Raw genomic sequence first — 13,522 nt, 5'->3', positions numbered from 1 at the left:
TAAGTAGGATTCCTACCCCATTTTTCTTTCAACAATTAACATTTCTGTTTCGATTTATATTTCTACCACTTATTTTATTATCAGTCTTGAATTTTTTTTCTCTGTATAAATAGAGAAACAAAATCTTTACCAACAGTTCCTAAGACACAAGTCACGTTAATATTAAAATAGATATACGTCAGTGCTACTGCTTCAGTTGAACTTCTGCAGGACGGTGATAATTCCAGAATTTAAAGAGTACTCAGGCAAGTGAAATTCCAAAACCATGTCACAGGTAGTACTCAGATTCTTAAATATCTAAAATGAAGAAGGAATAGATTTTCACAGATCATATGTGAACCACCTACGCGTTATGGATAACATTATCGTCTTTTCCTCTGTTTCAGGTTATTTTCAAGAACAAATTTGAAAGTAGACCGGGAAGTCAATTACAGTAAGACTAAAATGGAGTACAACAAATGAAAATAAAACAATACAAATTAAGAATGAATAAACAGATAGAGTTGATGACTACTTTTATTTAGGACAACTGAAAAGAACAACAGGCCGGCCAAGAGAGCAAATAAACGTACGGTTAAAAATGACCTTGTGTCCCTTTCGTAAATTAAATATGGATTACGAAGAAAAGTCGTGATCTGTGTGATTCGTAAGGCGAGCAGCAAGAAAGCGAGTACTCACGGCTTGGTGCAGCGCAGGGCGCAGGGCTTGCGCCAGCTTGGCCAGCCCCTTGGCGTATTCGGCGTGCAGGTAGGAGCGCTTGTGCACGTAGGCGGCCAGCTCCTTGGCGTGCCGCGCCCACGCCTTAGCGCGCTGCAGCAGCTGCGGCACGACCCGCTCTCCACGGAGCTGTGCCTGCAGCCGCCGCGCGCTCAGCAGCGCCCCTCCGCCGGAGTCCCCGTCCCGCACGTCCTCCAGCGACTGCAATACCGCACGTAATATCTCTGGCCAGTCAAAGATGTTATTCGTGCAGGTCTTTATAAGACACCAGATGTACCGGGTGATCAAAAAGTCATTATAAATTTGAAAATTTAATGAACCACGGAATAATGTAGATAGGCAGGTACAAATTGACACACACGCTTGGAACGACATGGGGTTTTATTAGAACAAAAAAAAAAAAAAAAAGTTTACAAAATGCAAGACAGATGGCGCTGGACAGCAAAACGTCAGTGACTGCGCACGACAATCGTGTATGAAAGAAGCTGTAACGAGAGAGAGAATCAGATGCGCCAGCAGTCGCAGCATGTTGACGTTACCTGAAAAGGCGCTTTTAATGAAGCTCTATTATCAGAATGGGGAATTTGCTAGTTCAGCGTTACGATCCTATCGTCACAGGAAGGGAATTCGGTCCGTTGACAAATGCAGCTGTGACGAGAATGATTTCTAAGTTCGAAGCCACGGGTTGTTTAGACGATTGACTTCGTAGTGGCCGACCGAGCACAAGGAAAAAATGGAGACTGTAGCGGGTTCGTCTATGCACGGGGAAGTCAACGCTCGTGCAGTCGCACGTCGCACCGGTATTCCATACACTACTGTTTGGTTGACACTAAGGCGTACCCTCCGATGCTATCCGTACAAAATCCATCGGCATCATTAACTGTTACCTGGCGATTTAGTGAAGCGGAGGGCATTTGCAGTGTGGGCGTTTGAAAAGATGGTGGAAGATGACGATCGATTGAGTAACGTGTTATGGACCGACGAAGCTCATTACACGCTCCGAAGGTCTGTCAACGCCCACAACTGTAGAATTTGGGCTACCGAAAATCCTAGAACTGTCGTAGAAACTCCATTGCACGACGAGAAAGTCACGGTATGGGTTGGATTTACCACATCTACCGTTATCGGGCCTTTTTTTCTTCGAGGAAATGCGTGATTCTGCTTTTGTACCTGCTACCGTGACGCGTGAGAGGTACGCCGGTATGTTACAGAATCGCAACATCCCCAGCCTGGCTGATAAAAACCTGCTGGAACGTACGATGTTTAAGCAGAATGGCGCTCCACCCCATATTGCTAGACGCGTGAAAGATCTTTTGCGCGTGTCATTTGGTGACGATCGTGTGCTCAGCCACCACTTTCAGTCATGCATGGCCTCCCAGGTCCCCAGACCTCAGTCCGTGCAATTATTGGCTTTGGGGTTACCTGAAGTCGCAAGTGTATCGTGATCGACCGACATTTCTAGGGATGCTGAAAGACAACATCCGACGCCAATGCCTCACCATAACTCTGGACATGCTTTACAGTGCTGTTCACAACATTATTCCTCGATTACAGCTATTGTTGGGAGTGATGGTGAACATATTGAGCATTTCCTGTAAAGAACATCATCTTTGCTTTGTCTTACTTTGTTATGCCAATTATTACTATTCTGATCAGATGAAGCGTCATCTGTCGGACATTTTTTGAACTTTGGATTTTTTTCGTTCTAATAAAACCCTATGTCATTCCAAGCATGTGTGTCAATTTGTACCTGTCTATCTACATTATTCCGTGATTTAATCAGTTTTCAAATTTATACTGACTTTTTGATCACCCGGCATAATAAATTAAGAAATGAGCACCCAGAAGCAATCGCGCCACATGACTCGTATTATTCAGATATGCACGGTGCAACCACGCATGAAAAATTATTCCACCTGGTGTGAAAGATATGTCACACGGCAGGTGAAGCACCCTTTGACTTAAAGAAGAATGTAGTAATTGTAGTTTCAAAGAAAGCGGGTTCTGATAGGTGTGAATATACGGAACCATCAGTTTTATAATCATGGTTGCAAGGTACGAATTACTAACAGAAGAATGGAAAAAAGTGTTGACGTTGACCTAAGAGAAGATCAGCTTCATTTCCTTAGAAACATGGGGCACGCGAGGCAACACTGACCTTACATCTTCTAATAACACTACCACAACAAAGGTCAAAAATTAATTATGATTGTAATACTGCTCACGCTGCTAAATATTGCATTTTCGGTCAACAAAAAAGTTATATTATGCGGCAGGAGTCATTGGAGAACAGCTAATAAAGTCATTTCTTGAAATAATAGGTAAACTAGGAACTCATCTTTCCGTGTTTCCCACTCTGGTCTCATTGTGAACTCATGGCTCAATCGTCGAAAATCTAGGTAGTGATGATTCCAAGCTCGGATGCAAAGAGGCCTAGGTGTTATTCTACGATATTCAAAAGTTTTATAGATGTGTTTCATAAACCATTCTTGCAGATTAAACTTTTACAAGTTAGGACAATTGTGATGTAAAAAAGTAATCAGCACTCCGAATTTAAGTTACACTTCTTTTTTATTATTTTTGTTGCAATATCACGTAACTCGTTCCAAAACATCACTTCACAATATAAAACATACTTGAAAATACCTTCCTCACTGTTAAAGTTCACATTTCATAAACTGACTACAATTTGCGTCTTTTTAACATGACGACCAAAGCTTGACTCTCTAATAACCGCTTACGCGCCCAAAAATCAGAGTTACAAGTACGTCAAAGATCATAGTGACAAAAGAAAGAATGTTGTTGTTGTTGTTGTTGTAGTCTTCAGTCCTGAGAATGGTTTGATGCAGCTCTCCATGCTACTCTATCCTGTGCAAGCTTCTTCATCTCCCAGTACGTACTGCAGCATACATCCTTCTGAATCTGCTTAGTGTATCCATCTCTTGGTCTCCCTCTATGATTTTTACCCTCCACGCTGCTCTCCAGTACTAAATTGGTGATCCCTTGATGCCTCAGAACATGTCCTACCAACCGATCCCTTCTTCTAGTCAAGTTGTGCCACAAACTCCTCTTCTCCCCAATTCTATTCAATACCTCATCATTAGTTATGTGATCTACCCATCTAATCTTCAGCATTCTTCTGTAGCACCACATTTCGAAAGCTTCTATTCTCTTCTTGTCCAAACTATTTATCGTCCATGTTTCACTTCCATACATGGCTACACCCCATACAAATACTTTCAGAAACGACTTCCTGACACTTAAATCAATACTTGATGTTAACAAATTTCTCTTTTTCAGAAACGCTTTCCTTGCCATTGCCAGTCAACAATTTATATCCTCTCTACTTCGACCATCATCAGTTATTTTGCTCTCCAAATAGCAAAACTCCTTTACTACTTTAACTGTCTCATTTCCTAATCTAATTCCCTCAGCATCACCCGACTTAATTCGACTACATTCCATTATCCTCGTTTTGCTTTTGTTGATGTCCATCTTATATCCTCCTTTCAAGACACTGTCCATTCCGTTTAACTGCTCTTCTAATTCCTTTGCTATCTCTGACAGAATTACAATGTCATCGGCGAACCTCAAAGTTTTTATTTCTTCTCCATGGATTTTAATTTCTACTCCGAACTTTTCTTTTGTTTCCTTTACTGCTTGCTCAATATAGAGATTGAATAGCATCGGGGAGAGGCTACAGCCCTGTCTCACTCCCATCTCAACCACTGCTTCCCTTTCATGTCCCTCGACTCTTATAACTGCCATCTGATTTCTGTACAAATTGTAAATAGCATTTCGCTCCCTGTATTTTACCCCTGCCACCTTCAGAATTTGAACGAGTGTATTCCAGTCAACATTGTCAAAAGCTTACTCTAAGTCTACAAATGCTAGAAACGTAGGTTTGCCTTTCCTTAATCTTTCTTCTAAGATAAGTCGTAGGGTCAGTATTGCCTGACGTGTTCCAACATTTCTGCGGAATCCAAACTGATCTTCCCCGAGGTCGGCTTCTACCAGTTTTTCCATTCGTCTGTAAGGAATTCGCGTTAGTATTTTGCAGCTGTGACTTATTAAACTGATAGTTCGGTAATTTTCACATCTGTCAACACCTGCTTTCTTTGGGATTGGAATTATTATATTCTTCTTGAAGTCTGAGGGAATTTCGCCTGTCTCATACATCTTGCTCACCAGATGGTAAAGATTTGTCAGGACTGGCTCTCCCAAGGCTGTCAGTAGTTCTAATGGAATGTTGTCTACTCCCGGGGCCTTGTTTCGACTTAGGTCTTTCAGTGCTCTGTCAAAGAAAGAATACACATAAGAATAATATCATAGCAATATATACATATCGATGTATCGAAGAATCTCTACATTAATGAAATCAAATCCGAATGTTGTCACAGAAATATGTTAACTATTTTACAGAAAAACAGTAGAATATTGCTGGTATCGAGAGGTTGAGGTGAGGTGCCGTAATGGTTATGTAATTCAAGTACCATTACAATCTCACCTTAGATGATAGGATGAAGAAAGGCACACCTACATTTGTAGCATTTATAGCGTCATAGAAAGCTTATAATAACGTTGATTGGAATATACTCTTTGTAATTATGAAGGTAGTAGGGATAAAATACAGACTGCTTTTATAGACAGTCGAAAGACGTGAAAGGGAAACCGTTGTTTAGAAGGGAGTGAGAGAGCGTTGTACGCTCTACCGGATGTTACTCAATCCCTAATACAAGCAAGCAATAATCTTTTATTACTTGCTTGGGAATGAAAAATTTAGGAAAGGAACTGAAGTTCATGGAGAAGAAATAAAAACTTTTAGGTTTGGTGATGTGATTTTAATTCTGTCTGTTACAGCAAATTACCTGAAAGAGCAGTTGAATAGAACGGATAGCGTCTTGAAAACAGGTTACACGGTGAGCAACAACAGAAATAAAACAGAAGTAATGGAATGTACTCGAATTTACTTGGGATATGGATACACTAAAAGTAGTCGAAGGGTTCCGCTATTTGGTCAGCAAAATGAATGACGACGGCCGGAGTAGAAAGGCTATAACATGCTGTCTGGAAATAACAAGGAAAGCGCTTCCGGAAAACATAAATTTACTAAAATTGAATTTAAGTTTAAGTGTAAGGAATTCTTTTCTGAAGGCATCTGTGCAGAGTGTAGCCTTGTATGGAAGTATAACGTGGACGATAAGTGGTTTAGTCGAGAACAGAACAGATTCTTTCGGAATATTGTGCTGCAGATTATATGGGTAGATCGAGTTACTAATGAGGAGGTACCGAGTTTAACTGGTGAGAAAAGATATTTATGGCACAGCTCGATTTAAAGAAGGGATCACTTATTAGGACACATTTTGTGGCATTAAGAAATCGTCAGGAACCACGTTTGGGGGCAAAAATTGTAGAGGGAGACCAAGTCTTGACTGTTACAAGGATAAACAGAATGTAGGTTGCACTAATTATGCAGAGATGAAGACGCTAGCTTAAGGCAGACTAGGTGGAGAGCAACCTCAAGCCAGTCTTCGGACTGATGACCACCACAACATACTGCAAAGTATAGGTTCTAATAATATCTTATTTGAAATATCTGATCAAATTTTAATGGTTTCAGACTGATCTCTGTTTCACATGACTGTCAAATGCATCGTATTCGATGCACCCCGTAAAATCACAACAAGATATTCAGTCATCGCCAGAGAACTACCCACGGATCTGCAGCAACTACTAACAAGTGATTTCCGAACAGGCGAACGTGGCTTCGTGAAGGAATGGTAGTATTGCTGATCTAGCTTTATTCCCTCCTAAAATGTTGTCTAAAAGTTATTAATACACACATCAAAAGAAGTTCTGCGTCACCTCGGTTCCGAGAGTTCTCGAACCTGTACAGAAAATTGGAATAAAGATCAACATAAACATCAATTCTGCCCTTTTTATTGCTCATGAAAACCACACATTCAATGTTGTACCACCATACAGCGATACCTTCAGAGGTGGTGGTCCAGGCTGCTGTACACACCGGTACCTTTCATACCCAGTAGCACGTGCTCTTGCATTGATGCATGCCTGTATTCGTCGTGGCATACTATCCACAAGTTCATCAAGTCCCTGTTGCTCCAAATTGTCCCACTCCTCAACGGCGATTCAGCGTAGATCCCTCAGTGTGGTTGGTGGGTCACTTCGTCCATGAACAGCCCATTTCTATATATATCAGGCATGTTCTATAGGGTTCATGTCTGGAGAACTTGCCGGCCACTCTAGTCGAGCGATGTCATCATCCTGAAGGAAGTCATTCACCATCCTGAAGGAAGTCATTCACCAGATGTGTACGATGGGGGCGCGAATTGTCGTCCATGAAGACGAATGCCTCGCCAATATGCCACACCAAAACAATAGGCAATCTCCATCTTGCTACTCTCGTTGGACAGTGTGTCTAAGACGTTCAGCCTGACCGGGTTGCCTCCACACACGTCTCCGACAATTGTCTGGCTGAAGGCGTGTGCGACACTCATTGATGAAGAGAACGTAATGACAATCCAGAGCTGTCCATTCGGCATGTTGTTGGGTCCATCAGTACCGCGCTGCATGGTGTCGTGGTTGCAAAGATGGACTTCGCCATGAACATCGGGGGTGAAGTTGTGCATCATGCAGCCTACTGCGTACAGTTTAAGTCGTAACACGACGTTCTGTGGCTGCACGAAAGCATTATTCAACATGGTGGCATTGCTGACGGGGTTCCTCCGAGCCATAATCCGCAGGTAGCGGTCATCCACTGCAGTAGTAGTCCTTGGACAGCCTGAGCGAGGCATGTCACCGACAGTTCCTGTCTCCCTGTATCTCTTCCATCTCCGAACAACATCGTTTTGGTTCACTCCGAGACGGCTGGACACTTCCCTTGTTGAGAGCCCTTCCTGGCACGAAGTAACAATGCGGACGCGATCAAACCGCGGTATTGACCGTCTAGACATGGTTGAACTACAGACAACACGAGCCGTGTACCTCCTTCCTGATAGAATGACTGGAACTGATCGGCTGTCGAACCCCATCCGTCTAATAGGCGCTGCTCATGCATGGTTGTTTGCACCTTCGGGCGTGTTTAGTGACGTCTCTGAACAGTCAAAGGGACTGTGTCTGTGATACAATATCCACAGTCAACGTCTATCTTCGGGAGTATTGGGAACCGGGGTGATGCAAAACTTTTGTTAATGGGTGTTGTTATCTGGTCCAATTATACTATAGAAAAAGGAGTGAAAATCACTTTTATGCCCTCAATGTCGTGTGTTCTTAGAGGCATCAGATTTGATGCTTGGTGTCTCTAGGACTACACTTCATGTGCCTATGAGCGCCTTCATGCATCTACGAGCAAATGATAGTTAAAACTGCGGGGAGCTATAGTGCATGCAATTTGATGTAGTAAGTAGCATTGCTGGCTGGCGCGCTGCAGATCGCCAGTTCAGACGCGACCATCAGCCTTTATTTGTTATTTAATATTTACCATTTCTGGAATATATTAAATATTTGTGTTTATAATATTTGTATATTCTCGATATTCGATGTCTTTATAAATATGAGATTCCCAGAATATTCAATGTTTGCATTAATAGCTGCACCCTCCGTCCAGGTGGTCAGCTCTGTTCCGGCTGTCAGTAATAAAGGTGCTCTCAGTACTAAATATTGTACTTCGTTGGCGATCTTTCCTTGAGATTTGAGCTATATTGTGGTTTCGACGTGATATTGTTTGTTGGGAACGTGGGGTGCTCCAAAACGTTTACATCACTGTGCCTCCAAGCAGGCAACATAAAAGGCGTCACATACAAGACAGATGGTTTCCAAAATAGCAGTAAGTCAGCTGCACATCAGGCATCCATGAGTGTTTTCTGGAGACTTTGCTCACGATCCGACGAAATAACTGAAAGGATTTGATCGAGTTGCCAAAAAAACAAGTGGGATCACATGATGAGTTTGGGTAATGTGTTAGAGGTTCGTGAACAACGAGAATAGCTCAGTAGCCGGTACAAACTCCTGGCCGAACTGAAGGAAACATTTGGTGGCAACTAGTAGCAAATAGGATTAGTGGAAGAACAATTTAAGAACGGCACTCAACATCAAGTGAAAGCGACACAGCCGTGCATACAGTATATTTTGACGCTACGTCACATTATGAATCCGAATTAGACCGGAACCGACAAAATCTCACACTTGATGAAAGAAGTGGCAGGAGACATATATAAAGCTTTCCTGATAAAGAACATCACAACTACAAAGGAATTCACCAACTGGTGCGAGCGGTTCAATTAAATGTAACAGACAATAGTCGGACGAAAAAGAATGACCGACTGCCTAAAGTGGTCCTTATTGAAGCTGTGGAAGACCACCTTGAGCTTTCCTCTCACATATGCCAGGTAGCAAGAGAAGAGATACGCTGATGCAGGACAGTCCGAAATGTTGGGTCGAGTAAGCAAGAACCGGCAGCCATGAACGTTGACCCCATCCATCCGGAGGTAATAGAGAACGTTGAGAAAGATGTGTACTAATCTTTAGCACCATTCTCCTCCACTAGGCGAGCACGCTATGACTTGGTCTACCCGGACTAATGCTGCAACAGCAAACGACAATCCAGCACCCGACCATTGCAGAAACAACCAACTAATCCGCCAAGTACAACGCCCCTTAGGAGGAATGACATTCCGAGGACAGAGTACAACACGCCGGTGAGTTACAGCAGTCGACGTCCTGGACTCATTTTAAGGTACTTCAGAGAAATAAGGAAAGTTTTCTACGACTTTTACACCGCAAGATGTCAACCGTCTTAAGAGTTATATCAACGCCAATCAACTGCAGACGATTATAATCATTGCGTGGGACGAAGTCTATCGCCATGGCTTGGATGATGTCGCCCCCAACATGCTGTAGTCGTTCGCGTCGTTGTCCAGACGTACCAGCTGCTGCGTAGCCGTCGACTTTAGGAAAGTTGGGAGGGGGGGCAACCATCTATGGAGTTGATGCCTCCATGGACGACAGTCACTAAGGTGTCAGGAAATCCCACTGAAGTCATCATCGACGGCCAACGCCGGTCGACTCAGGAGCTTCCTTTTCTGTAATGTTAGATGCTTCTCGTAGTAAGCTAAAGAAGACTATGTTCCGTGATACGAATGCTATTGGGCTGAAAGTCGCACATGGCAAATTCGCCCAACCGAAAGAAACATGTATTGCAAGAGTAACTATCAAAGACGGAACACAGCTGTTCGAATTTTTTCGTTTAACGAAAAAATTTAGACGTAGTATTATTTTAGGAAGGAATACTTTGTAGCCATCACAAGCAGCCAGAGACTGTGGGAGTGCACACCTACAGACAGACGAAGTTATTGCAACAAGCACACATAGGCAAAGATAACTCTCGGCAGTTATTTGTCGTTTAAGAAGCTGTTACCAGCTGTCATCAATGAGACGAATTCCAGTGGTCAGTCCAGATGATCAGTCAAATTGCGAAGCTTTTGTCGAGTGCAAGAAGCTACTAACGCTTACAAAAGGAAACTACCCATCAATGATTATCATAACCTCTGTAGGTGATCAAGGAGAATATTGGATCACTAATTGTGATGAGCAGCCACAACTCATTCCTAAACGTAAAGTTCAGAAAGGGCAGTTTAGTATCACCGACAAGACCGGCCAGAGTGGCCGAGTGGTTCTAGGCGCTTCAGTCCGGAACCGCGCTGCTGCTACGCTCGCAGGTTCGAATCCTGCCTCGGGCATGGATGTGTGTGATGTCCTTAGGTTAGTTAGGTTTAAGTAGTTCTACGTTCTAGGGGACTGATGACTTCAGAAGTTAAGTCCCATAGTGCTCAGAGCCATTTGAACCATCACCGACGAAGAACCATGCTTCGCTACCACTACAGACAATGCAGGGGATGAAACTTCTATTGAATCTGGCCTGACTAAGGAACGACGTTTGCAAGTGTTAGCCATACTGCATCAGACTTTGCATCCTTTCAAACCCAGAGTGGAGAAAAGGCAGAGCGAGCAGCCCATATTAAAACGTCATAGCAACGCTGTGGATCATCCGCCAGTTAGCCAGCACTCGCATAGAGTGTTGCTGATTGAACGACAGACGGTCCTGGAGGAAGTGGAGAAGATGATATTAGATGACATCATTCAGCCTTCAGAGAGTCCGTGGTCCTCTCCTGTGGTCCTCGTGAATTAGGACGGCACATCTCGTTTCTGCCTCGACAACTGACCAATGAACAAAATCACAAAAAGAGACCTCTATCCATCTTTGAACATACGATGGACAGCCTGTTTTGACTCGTTAAATGGACAACGTTCCTTTGCTGTCTGTATGACAATGTTGTTTTTCTGAAGACGTTTCAAGAACATCAAAACTGCCTAACCACAGTGTTGAAGGGAGTTCAGTCTGCAGGTCTCGGACAGAGTCTGACAAAGTAACTCTTCGCCGCCCAGTAAACCAAAACCTTGGGATATGTACCGAATTGCGATGGAGTCCCAATCCAGAGAAAATAAGAGCACTCATGGTTTTTTTGAATTCTTGACACATTCGTGAGGTGAGAAGTTTTCTTGGAATGTGCTCATACTACCAGTGATTCATAAAGGGCTTCTGTAACAAGGAACATCCCTTTCAAGAACTACTGTAAGGAGACATCAAAAATTTCTTGAACGAGGTGGAATAAAGATCTTCCCTGCTCCTTAAGTGGGCCTAACTTCTTCTTCAGTCTCACCATTGTATAACGAGAATACCGAACAGAACTTGACACCGACACTAGCTTTTATGGAATAGGTGCAGTTCTAGTGAAAATTCAGGAAGGTGTTGAAAAGATTGCTTCCATAGTATTTTCCATGTCGAAAATGAACTATCCTACAACCGAGAAAGAATGTCTTGCAGTTCCAGATATATTTATTTGGCAGACCACTCACCACTGTGAAGAACCTCTATTATCTATGCTGGCTGATTAGCTTGAAGTATCCGACAGGTCGACTGACAAGATGAACATTGAGGCTGCAACAGCACAGTGGTATACAAAAACTGACACAACACAAGGACTGCCTGTCAACGATTCTTTTGCAGAATACAGCAGCAGATATGAAATCTCAGTCATCACTGCATTGAACAGCATCGCTGCTGAACAGAGGAAAGATCCAGCACTGATGAGAGCCATAGAAACCTTGAAGAATATGGGACTAATCGAAGGAGAATTCCGATTAATAAACATAATATTGTATAAGGAACTATGATATAATTGGGAGGGGGAGGGATGGTACTTGATCATCCCAGCTTATCTATGGCCAGCCATCTTGAAGTATTTCCGCACTCTGAGATGTGTTTACCTTGGATTTATGAAGACTGTAGACAGAATCTGACAAAGGTATCACTGGTCAGGTCTCTATCCATTAGATAGCAACGATAAGGAATGGCAACAATGGAGGCATGTGCTAAAATTACCTCCAGGGAATTTAATGGAAATTCCACCTGCCAGAGTGTCATTCCACTGAAATGGAGTCTAGCTCTGGCAGGGGTTCCTAAGGCCAACAAAAGGGAATCGATTGATAATAGTATACAATTCCTACATCTCCTGCTATGCCTTCATTAAAGCTATGTCAACTGTCAAAGCTGTGGAAATACGTTCCTTATAAGATACATCATTCTGAGGCACAGAGCACTCCAGATGATGACTTTTGATGGTGGGCGCCAATCACTGGCTGGTAGAGACACACCTACCTCCGTCCAGAGGAGGAGGTCAACGATGGGAGGTTCAAGGAAACTGAAGACGCATTCGACGATTGCAAATTTCGTGGGAGGAGCTACCTACGCTGCTCAGGATGTAACAATACGGCCAGAACACAAGAATGCACCAATACCGCCATACAGAGGAGCATTGATAATATCTAGATCCAGGGTGCGGTAGTGGACACCAATGAGGACTTAAACAGTGGATCGATGTTTCCCCAGGATAGGAAGTAAAACTGTGAGCTGTTACGCATGCAGTGTGACATAGTGGTCAAAGTCAACGTTCGGCTTGCTGCGGGTCATCAGTTCAAACCCGGCCACCTGCAATTGTTATTCAGTATTTATCATTTCTGGAAGGTTCTCAAAATATGCTGCGTTTCTATGTCCCCGAACGTTCGATGTCTGTATAAAAGCTGCATTCTCCATCGACTACGTCAAATACACTCCTGGAAATTGAAATAAGAACACCGTGAATTCATTGCACGTAGAAACTTGCATTAATTCAGCATAGCACTCATTTCGGCTGATAAATTCCCGACTCTTTTGCTACTAATCACTCCTAATATATTTACAATTCCATTAATAGATATTTCTCACAAGTTTCATCAACTGACTACAATTATTAGATTTTTCTCAACATTACTAACGTATATTCAGAGTATAAACTATTCTTAGAACATTGTAACATTAGGTTATTTATTGGACAAAGTTTCTACAAATTGGTTTTGTCAAATAAAGAGTCCAAAATCCCTAGTGCCATTATATGAACATACTGGCAGATATCAGCAGAAGTAAAGCTATAAGGGCGTGTCATTGGTAAGCTCAATTGGTAAGAATATTCGCCACAGAAGTCAATGTTCGAGCATGGAGTTCCGATGTGGCAGATAGTTTTAATCTGCCTGAAAGTTTCAAAACAGTGCATTCTCCACCGCAGAGCGAAAAATCGATTGCACATGTATTGACCCTCTTTAGAAAACTAATTTACCAATTACTCAAACAAATGACCAGAAATCTGCTTTACTAGTTTTGATTAAAAATAAACAAAATGAAAGTAATTAA

General features: G+C 42.7%; 1 protein-coding gene across 1 annotated transcript in view; it reads right to left on the bottom strand.

Moving 5' to 3' along the window:
* Positions 1-13,522, bottom strand: part of LOC124555986 (rho GTPase-activating protein 45-like) — a 672,894-nt gene that overhangs the window by 129,213 nt on the left and 530,159 nt on the right. The window contains exon 7 of the mRNA XM_047130031.1: positions 679-918. Within this exon, the coding sequence (XP_046985987.1) occupies positions 679-918 (240 nt within the window). The remainder of the gene's footprint in view (positions 1-678; positions 919-13,522) is intronic.

This window comes from Schistocerca americana, chromosome X (assembly GCF_021461395.2).
Source record: "Schistocerca americana isolate TAMUIC-IGC-003095 chromosome X, iqSchAmer2.1, whole genome shotgun sequence".
In the NCBI taxonomy this organism is placed as follows: Eukaryota; Metazoa; Arthropoda; class Insecta; order Orthoptera; family Acrididae; genus Schistocerca; species Schistocerca americana.
The sequence above is the reverse complement of the archived record's forward strand: the minus strand, read 5'-3'. Positions and strand labels throughout refer to the sequence as shown.